This window comes from Sinocyclocheilus grahami, unplaced genomic scaffold (genome assembly GCF_001515645.1).
Source record: "Sinocyclocheilus grahami isolate Dianchi unplaced genomic scaffold, SAMN03320097.WGS_v1.1 scaffold222.1, whole genome shotgun sequence".
In the NCBI taxonomy this organism is placed as follows: Eukaryota; Metazoa; Chordata; class Actinopteri; order Cypriniformes; family Cyprinidae; genus Sinocyclocheilus; species Sinocyclocheilus grahami.
This window is the reverse complement of record NW_015505401.1, coordinates 2,228,630-2,238,400: the sequence shown is the minus strand read 5'-3', so window position 1 is coordinate 2,238,400 and position 9,771 is coordinate 2,228,630. Positions and strand designations below refer to the sequence as shown.

Here is a 9,771-nt window from a genome sequence, read left to right as displayed (position 1 = left end):
TGGGGGGAAAAGTAATTTATTTTGTGCATAGGAGTGAGTCAATAATAAATAATAACAATAATAATATTTGTTCAAAAAAAATAAGATAAGAGATGCTTTATTCCTGTGTTAAGAAAGTTAAATATTTTAGTAATTTAATTTAAAGGTGGTTCACAAAGTGTTGATTTACAATATAATAAATATATATATATATAAATATAAAAATAATATTAATTAACCTTTTAAAAAACCTTGTTCTTCTATTTGTAAATAAATAGTAGAAATTACTATTTTAATTACAAATGCTAATTACAATAACATTTGTGTAAAACTATAAAAGTGATCTAAAAGTGATTTAATTTGTGCCAAAGTAGAATTGAATCAATAATAAGTAGCAATAATATTATTATTTGTTCAAATGAGGTGGAAAATGCTTTATTCCTGTGTAAAGAAAGAAATAATTTACTTTCTTTAATAAATAAATTCAATACATTAAAAACATTTTTTTGTTAATTTTAGTACAAAATAATTAAAATAAACCTCTGTTTGACCATCAGGTTCCAATGTCAGGACTAAATTGTAAAAACGACAGTTAATATTCTGGTGGGTATTCAATTTTCTGAAGAAGAAAAAAAACATTTAATGATAGATAGATAGATAGAGATGCACAGATGAAGTGATCGTATTTAATGTCAGATTCCTTGGTGTAAATCAGCTGACCCTTTCACAAACTGCTTGATGAATTAAGCTCCAACACTTTCATTAAATTGAACTCAAACTAATCTGTTCAAGGTTCATGGGGTTGACAAGCCACAAAAAAACAACATGTCTGACACGGCCGGCACGAGCGTACCTGTAACCTGAGTCGAGGGACGGTGGCGTGCCAAAACTCAGCAACCCTCACGCTGAGAAAGAGTCCAGTTAGACCGGATCTCCACCCCACACATCAGCTCTCCTCACCCCTCGAGTGCTGGCCAGGCCTGCACAGTGGGGTCCCTCCATCTGGACACATTTCTACTGAAAAAAAAAACAGTCTGTGTGTACAGAAAAATTCAGCCATGTCTTGCTCTCGGGATGCGCCTTTAAGGATTCTTCCCCCGGCTTTCCTGAAATGACCTCTTCCCTTTGAAACCACCTCCTCCCCTTCTCCCAATCGGCCATGTTTAATTTGACTCATTCATGAAAAGTTATGTAAACACAACAGTAAAGCCATGGCCGTGAAAGCTACACAGTGAGCGATGCTCGAGTACTGAACTGCATTGATCCTCCGTGTGGATGCAGCGCGTTGTTTGTACAGACTGAGCATTAATCAGCTGCAGTGGGAATAAACAGTAGCGCGTGAGGCTTCGCCAGGTGGGCACGCGCACTTACCAAATTCACACCAGTTGGCATAGAAAGAATAGCATTCAATATAACAATCATTCATAACATTAGCCTGCTCGGTCGGTGACTAAGAAAGTTTAGTTCGTGGGAAATGATACGCCATGGACATAAGCTGTGACTTCACTGGCTGCCATTGTTTATCAAAGAAATCCTTGGTTCCTCGTGTCAGATGGACATCGCTTGATACATTAAGAGCAAACAAACGCATACATTTCAAGGGGCAAATGCTTCTTTAAAAATGTCCGACTTCAGTGTTGAACGTTTATGCTATGTACAATGTAAGTTTTGTACAATGTGATATGTGTAATGTAAAGTTTTCCTCTAAAGGCCTATAATAACAAAAACTGAAAATTCTCATCACTAGTTTCCCTAAGCCCCTTCATGTCAAATGATCTTATTTTAATGCTAAACATAACATAAATGCTTTATAATATGAAATACTGTATTGAAACCATTATTAAATGTAGTGTTGTTAAATAGGAAATCATGAGGAAAAAGCAGAATGTGAAAAACAGGAAAGCAGAAGAGACCACGGTTGTCCAAGAGTTTGCAGTGGAAAAAATCATCCGCAGAAGAGTCAACGATGGAAAAGTTGAATACTATCTAAAGTGGAAAGGCTTCACGAAGTGAGTTTCTGGAACAAATGTTGCCTGTGTGTCAGAGAATTATATTATGAATATTTCCCAAAATATGACATGTCTGTCATTTTTTACCACAGTGCAGAGAATACCTGGGAGCCAGAGGACAACCTGGATTGTCCTGAGCTGATAGAGGAGTTTCTCAGAAACCTAACTGTCTCAGGAGAGACTGAACGAGAGGGGTGTCAGTCTCTAGACCTGGAGGTCCAGCCCAAGCAAGAGTTAACTGAGCTGGATGCCAATATGGTTAGAGTCTTTATATACTGTACTGGTGCACATGCTGTGCAATTTACTTTCACTCCCATAGGACTATTACCGCACTACAGTGTTTCAAAATAAGCATTTTATACCCCAAAAATACATCAAATTTAATTGTTAGATATGTTAGATAAGGGGAAGTTGTGGCTTAATGGTTAGAGAGTCGGACTCGTAACCCAAAGGTTCGTACCGGCAGGGATTGTAGGTGTGGGGGGGGGGATGTACAGCGCTCTCTCTCCCACCTTCAATACCACGACTGAGGTGCCCTTGAGCAAGGCACCGAACCCCCAACTGCTCCCCTGGCGCCGCAGCATAAATGGCTGCCCACTGCTCCGGGTGTGTGTTCACTGCTGTGTGTGTGTGTGTATTCACTGCTGTGTGTGTGCACTTTGGATGGGTTAAATGCAGAGTATGCGCTAATTCCATGTATGGGTCACCATACTTGGCCACATGTCACGTCACTAGCAAACTGCTAAATACTTGCCATAATATGAATAACTGTCAGTGCATTGTAAAGAACAAATGGGTCCAATCTTGCTTCTGCAAGACAAGTTTCCACAGAGTTTATCCCTAATGAAACACACCTAAACCAGCTAATCAAGGTCTTCAGGTTTATTAGAGAAGGTGGAGCTAAACTCTGCAGGCTGGCCCTCTGGGGAGCAGGACTAAACACCATTGGTACAGAGTTTTAGTCCTGTACATGCTCTCCAAAAACTGCAGGTTTATTGCACTTGCCATGTGATATATAATGTATCCCTCTTGTCAGGCTTTATGATACTTTAGTTCTGTGTCTGGAATCATGCAGGCTCACCAGCAGCCTCAGGAGGAGCTCATGGAGAAGGGTAATGAGGAGGTTGATGATCACAATGCTGAGATCCCAGCAGGCCAATCCAGCAACCCAGAACCAGACTGCATCATCGGATGCACAGACCAACAAGGAGAACTCATGTTCCTCATCAAGTGGTAAAATTTCTACACTGGACTATATGTGGGCTTTCTTTACACTGCTTTATTCATTTTGAATGCAGTAATGCCATTTTTGTATTTTAATCAATGCATAGAATGTTTTTTTTTTCTCAGATCATGCATTGATACACACCTAAATGTTAACATAGCTTTAATGCTTTACATCACATTGCCTGAACTAGCAAACTGTTTAGAAAAGCAACAAGCTGATCAAAATAGCAGCACATTGATGTCAGGTGCTGACATTTCCACAGTGTCAGAGTTATTATAAAACTAAAACATTACTTGGAATAAAATAAACAATAACTGAAATAAAATGATTTATATATTATTAAAAATATATATTGATATTTTAAATCAGTTTTTTATATTTTACTTTTAGTAATTTCTAAATGCACTGTATTTATTATATGTAATTATTATTTTTTATTAGATTTAGGTTTTTTGAATATTGAAATATATAACCTTTATTTTTATTTCAGTTTTAGTCGTTTTAGTACTTTTAGCAATTTTTAAGTATTTCTGTTATTTGCCAAGTTTTTTGTCTAATATTTATATTTTATTTCAGGTTTATTTCAGTTGGTTAAAAAAAATGTTTTAATAGTTTTAGTTAATACTGTACTGTTATGTTAATACTATTCCTTTCCTTTCATGTCCACGGCTCCTCTTCAACACATAAATAGAGAGAAAGATCAAAAGCAACCTCACATTAAAAAAAAAAAGGATAGTATACAATGTTATTTCCACTAATCCACCACTGCAGCTGCTGATTATGTGCTTTTAATTTGCTGTATTTGTCCATTAAGACGCATCATCATTTCTTTATTTCAGGAAAAACACAGATGAGGCGGCTTTACTGTCAGCCGGAGAGGCCAGTAAAAGGTGGCCCGAGATGGTGATCCGCTTTTACGAGGACAAGCTGACCTGGCATGGAGAAGACGAGCAATGAGAGAGAGAAATGTGTAGCAGTGGATACTACTGTACCTCCTGGCAGCTTTAAACATACACAAACACTGTGGCATAAGTTTACCGTTTGATGTACTGCGTATTCAAAGTGTGTGAATCCACACTCCAATGTGAAGCTCTTCCCAACACACTAATCTGTAGAAATGTGACTGGAGTACTAGAGCTCTGCTGTAGTGTATGGTTTTACAAATCCGCTAAGTGTTTTATTAATCAGATGTTGTTGTAGCTCTTGGTCTGTTGTTTGAAAGTTCATTTGTGATGTTTATCGTTCTGTCCTCTTTGTTACTATGATCTGAACTGTGATTACACATAGGAGATGACGACAGATGGTACAAAACCTGTTGGAGAGGAACTGTTTGGTGTGTAGATGTACTAGCCGTACTATTAACCCCTGGTTATGCACTTATTCAAGTTATACTGTGATGATCCTGTGATCTGCGAGGGCTTAGTGTGAATTCATAGATTTGCACAAAACAAATTCTAGAATGTAGCCTATACAATCACGTTTTTGTGAACATCAACACTTCAGTTGTAGGTCAGTGTCAGTTTCATAGCAGTAGTATAAACAGGGCATTGAGGTTTTTGTGTTAAAGGCGTTTGTCCTGCAGTTTCGATCTTCTGGTTTCCTGTTTTCTGTAAAGATCACTGTTTAACCTTTAATCTCGAGTGAGCGATCTCTAGGTGCTTTAAATAAACCTAAAATTACCTCAGAAGTGTTGTGATTATTCTTATGTTAAATTGCAGTTGTCTGTAAAAAGTGTCTTAAAGGGTTAGTTCACACAAAAAGGAAAATTAGTCCATAAATTACTCATCCTCAAGTCATCCTAGGTGTATATGACTTTCTTCTTTCAGACGAATCCAGTCGGAGTTATATTAAAAATGGTCTAACTTGCGCCAACAGTTGTACACGGAAGCAGCTCCGGGTGGATGACGAATGAGTTCAGCGTTGCGCATGCGCCAGTGAGACTTGTGAAAACCAATGTTTGTTTACAGGAGCAAAGGAAGCAAAGTTTCCTTACTTTAGCAAAGGAAAACCAGTCTCCTCTTGGCTTATATCGAAATCCTTCGACATTCTTCTTTACAAATCCTCGTTTTGTACTTTTAATTATTAGTGACCGTTGTTTCTTTTATGATCTCTCCCCTGCGCTTCCGTTCTCGTCACTTCTGAGCGGCGCATGCGCAACGCCTACGTCATCCGCTCAGAACTGCTTCCAGTGTACAACAGTGAGCCCAAGCTACATTAAAGTGATTATTACATTTTGAATATGGATATTTTTCTTACAAAAACGCATCGATTCGCTACAGAAGGCCTTTGTTTACCCCCCCCGGAGCCGTGTGAGACACTTTTTTTTATGGATGGGCGCTTTTTGTTTAACTTCTTTTGGACGGATGCAATGCTACACCCGCTGATTGCCATGAAACAGCTTGAAAGATCAAAGACAATTTTTTTATATAACTCCAAATGGATTCGTCTGAAAGAAGAAAGTCATATACACCTAGGATGACTTGAGGGTGAGTAATTTATGTTGATTCGCTACAGAAGGCCTTTGTCCCCCCCCCGGAGCCGTGTGAGACACTTTTTTTTTTTAATGGATGGGCGCTTTTTATTTAACTTGTTTTGGACTGAAGCATGCTACACCCGCTGATTGCCATGAAACAGCTTGAAAGATCAAAGACAATTTTTTATATAACTCCAAATGGATTCGTCTGAAAGAAGAAAGTCATATACACCTAGGATGACTTGAGGGTGAGTAATTTATGAGCTTTGGGTGAACTAACCCTTTAAATCAAATAACTATGAGTGTAGCTACCTTTGGTTAGTTTTATTTTAGTATCACTGAGATACTTTTATAATGTTGTTATTTAATTTCATTTATATTGTAATATTCCGAATTTGTTTTGAAAGAAGAAAGTCATATACACCTAGGATGACTTGAGGGTGAGTAATTTATGAGCTTTGGGTGAACTAACCCTTTAAATCAAATAACTATGAGTGTAGCTACCTTTGGTTAGTTTTATTTTAGTATCACTGAGATACTTTTATAATTTTGTTATTTAATTTTATTTATATTGTAATATTCCAAATTTGTTTTTACACTACCAGTCAAAAGTTTTTGAACAGATTTTTAATGTTTTTAGAATGTTAGAGAAGTTTCTTCTGCTCACCAAGCCTGCATTTATTTGATCCAAAGTACAGCAAAAACAGTAACATTTTAAAATATGTTTATTACTTAAAATAACTTTTCTATTTGAGTATATTTTAAAATGTAATTTATTCCTGTGATTTCAAAGCTGAATTTTTAGCATCATTACTCCAGTCACATGATCCTTCAGAAATCATTCTAATATTCTGATTTACTGCTCAAAAACATTTATTATTATTAGTTTATTAGTCAGGTTTCTTTGATGAATATAGAAAGTTCATAAGAACAGCATTTATCTAAAATAGAAATCTTTTGTACTGGAGTAATGATGCAGAAAATTTTCATTCATTCATTGTTTTATTTTTTGTCATTTGTCTATATATTTTTTCATATTTCAGTTTGTTATTTTTGTACATTGCTACACTAAATGAAAATGAGAAATCTTGCTTTAGAAACTAGCTGAAATTATTTTTTTAACATTTTATTTCAGTTAACATTTATTTTATTTCCATTAATGAATATGTTATATATAATTTTTGCTAAATATAATAACCCTGTAACCTATCTAATATCAAGAGGTTTGAAAAGCTGTACATGAATAACTGTTTAAGTACTGCTAGTTGTTTCAAACATGCAGGTGTTATGATTATGGTACCCATTTTTTCCAGCTGCTTTTTCCTGCTCCTTTTATGTTTATGGCAGTGCTAGTCTGCTATGTCTCTGGTGGCTGGTAAAAATGAAGCACCGCTGTCCGTCAGAGACACAAAATGAGCTTGGATGTTTTTCCCCAGTCTACAGTTCCCATGAATCAGCCCCAGTTGGTCAACGAGACCAATGTCTCATGAAAACACTTCCCTTTTTATTCTTCCCATTTTTTTTAAACCTCTGAGTACTGGTTATGTGTCCTTGTCCAATGTGAGTTTGTGAGCGTATGCGTGAGGTCTTTTCCAGCGTTCTTGGACTTATGCAGGAATTCACTGGCGTGTGGGTGAGGGATCCTCGCATCCAGAAAGAGGATTTCTGGCATGCTTACATGGATTATGAAATCTGTATACATGTAAGTACAATCAGAACATATGATACAAAGTGGTCAAAACAGATGGCAGAAACTTCCTGATCATTCTTTATATTTCACATTCATTCAGACAAACAGTCTGGCCTTCACTAAGAAGAGTTCCTGTGTGCGGCGGAGATACAGCGAGTTTGTGTGGCTAAGACAAAAGCTACAGGAAAATGCTATGCTCATGTATGTAACCATTACATCCTGTTATTGTTATTTACTTTGTTCAGAATTTGTTCACTTATGGTTAATCGTTTGTAATCGGGTCAATGATGTAAAACAGCGTCTATGAAAATTGAAAAACCCAAGTTTTTAGACATAAACCCTCTGTATATCAATTTTATTGATATCCTTTATTATGCATTATGTTATCTGGACAGAAATTAACAACATGATAATCATAGAAGGTGTACTGAACAATGAATGAAAGAATGAATCATTTTATTGAATGTATTTTTTCAATAAAAAAAGTCACTCTAAAATTTTTTTATTTTGATACAGAAATTAAAATCATGATCATCATAGTAGAGGTGTATTGAAGTCATTGTATATGTGCGCATTACATTTTTTATGTTTTTTTTAATTAATTAAAATTAATTAATTTGAACATCGCTTTGACCCAATTTGTATCCCAGTTAATATAAATACAAATTACTAATTGTTGCGAATTACTAGGATTGTTTTAGGTTTATTTATATACCATTTTAGTATTTATAAATATTCATTAAATTAGCTTTTATTTTTATATTTCAATTTTCATTTTAATAAATTTTTGTAATTTTTCTTCAAATTTGTTTTCCCTTTATTGGTCACACTTTTGTTTGGGGACCAATATTAACTAACTATTAACTATGACTTTTGCTTCAATAAACTCCTTGCTACTTCTACTAATTCTTAATAGTTAGTAAGGTAGTTAAGTTTAGGTATTGGGTAGGATTAGGGATGTAGAATATGGTCAGGCATTATGTGCTTTATAGATACTAATAAACAGTCAATATATGCTTACTAGTAGCGGTAATATGTATGCTAATAAGCAACTAGTTAATAGTGAGAATTGGTCCCCCAACTAAAGTGTTACCTTTTTATTTTATTTCAGCTTTATTGTAATAAACAGAAACATTTTATACATTTTAGTTAACAATACTGCTAATTACCATATTAGGCAGCTGTATTTTAGACATATTAAAGTTTCACTCATTGAGCAATTTTCTATGTGACAAATGAAAACTCAACTTCTGTTGTTGTTTCTGAATTGCAGAACACATCTACCCAAACTTCCTCCAAAAAACCCGTTCTTCAGTCTCAACAATGCCAGAGAGATCGGAGCCCGTATGGAAGGGCTCAGGAAATTTCTAGAAGAGTAAGTATCCAAATAAAACTAAAGAACAAGATACATACAACAGACATAAAACCATGACTGAAAGAATACGTTTAGCTTGAGAACATGTGACGTATCTCAGTATTTCATCTCTTGAATCTCAAAAAATACAGTAACTGAAATGCTTATGGTTTCTGTGATCAGTTACTGTATATACTTACATCCTCAAGGGTGGTTCACAGCCCGGTGCTGCTTTCCGACAGCTGCTTACATCTCTTCCTACAGTCCCAACTAAGTGTGAAAAAAATCGAGGCCTGTGCTGAAGGCCGAAGTCGCTACACTGTCTCTGAGGCCATTCACAGTTCCGGCTCAGGAAACAAACGCTTTGAATCTCAATCTGAAGGGAGCATGGAAGAAGAGGACGATGTGCACTGTGAATCAGAGTGATAGACTCTTTTCTACTAAAAACATAAAGACATTGCTGAGGAACAATATTCAACAATGAAGATTACAGCACATGAGGAGAGACAATGGAACAGGAAAAAAGTTACTATCATTGCTGAAACGGTGTTGTTTTGTCTCGCACTCATACTTTCTGTATTGATGAAGATAACCTAATAAATTCAATTATTTAAACCACATGTGGACACACATTAATGTCTTCCTTGGCAATCAAGTGAATGTATAAAAGCATAATGTGGCCTGTGTGGAAGACAGTTTGTTGCTAAAACTACAGATGTGCGCTGAGAGGTTTACAAGAGGGAATTTATGCTTGTGTCTGAAGTCCCTTAAACGCAATAACCCCATCCTAATAAGCAAATACAGAGCATTAAGACATTACGTGATTTAAACACGACCTTACAGAGCTAAATCCTAATAATAATCTCTACTCAAACTATTTTATTGCCATACTTAGCCATACAAGATCATTGTCTGGATGTCATACAAATTGTGCCTTCTCATAAATATTTAACAATCGTGTGAGGCCACACATGACCAGCAGATAGCGACGCAGCTCTTCTGTCTTTCCATGACTGGACCGTCTCATACCTGCAAAAT

The 9,771-nt window shown here is 36.0% G+C and overlaps 2 protein-coding genes across 2 annotated transcripts; both read left to right on the top strand.

Moving 5' to 3' along the window:
- Positions 1-1,123: 1,123 nt before the first annotated feature.
- LOC107596654 (chromobox protein homolog 3-like) lies at positions 1,124-4,898 on the top strand. The gene is made up of 5 exons (XM_016287436.1): positions 1,124-1,332; positions 1,843-1,988; positions 2,081-2,246; positions 3,064-3,221; positions 4,056-4,898. Exons 2-5 carry the CDS (start codon positions 1,849-1,851, stop codon positions 4,171-4,173), a joined length of 582 nt encoding a protein of 193 aa, XP_016142922.1. The 5' UTR covers positions 1,124-1,332; positions 1,843-1,848; the 3' UTR covers positions 4,174-4,898.
- A 2,355-nt stretch (positions 4,899-7,253) lies between these two features.
- On the top strand, positions 7,254-9,332 carry snx10b (sorting nexin 10b). The gene is made up of 4 exons (XM_016287557.1): positions 7,254-7,391; positions 7,480-7,580; positions 8,653-8,754; positions 8,943-9,332. The coding sequence occupies exons 1-4, from the start codon at positions 7,266-7,268 to the stop codon at positions 9,157-9,159; spliced, it is 546 nt and encodes a 181-aa protein (XP_016143043.1). The 5' UTR covers positions 7,254-7,265; the 3' UTR covers positions 9,160-9,332.
- Positions 9,333-9,771: the final 439 nt, after the last annotated feature.

Excerpts from the sequence above, each read along its gene's own strand:
- snx10b (XM_016287557.1), top strand. The coding sequence starts at position 7,266 with ATGCGTGAGGTCTTTTCCAGCGTTCTTGGACTTATGCAGGAATTCACT. Across the intron at positions 7,392-7,479 it reads ATTATGAAATCTGTATACAT|ACAAACAGTCTGGCCTTCAC; the intron begins GTAAGTACAATC and ends ACATTCATTCAG. Across the intron at positions 8,755-8,942 it reads CTCAGGAAATTTCTAGAAGA|GGTGGTTCACAGCCCGGTGC; the intron begins GTAAGTATCCAA and ends TACATCCTCAAG.
- LOC107596654 (XM_016287436.1), top strand. The coding sequence starts at position 1,849 with ATGAGGAAAAAGCAGAATGTGAAAAACAGGAAAGCAGAAGAGACCACG. Across the intron at positions 2,247-3,063 it reads CTGAGCTGGATGCCAATATG|GCTCACCAGCAGCCTCAGGA; the intron begins GTTAGAGTCTTT and ends GGAATCATGCAG. Across the intron at positions 3,222-4,055 it reads CTCATGTTCCTCATCAAGTG|GAAAAACACAGATGAGGCGG; the intron begins GTAAAATTTCTA and ends TCTTTATTTCAG.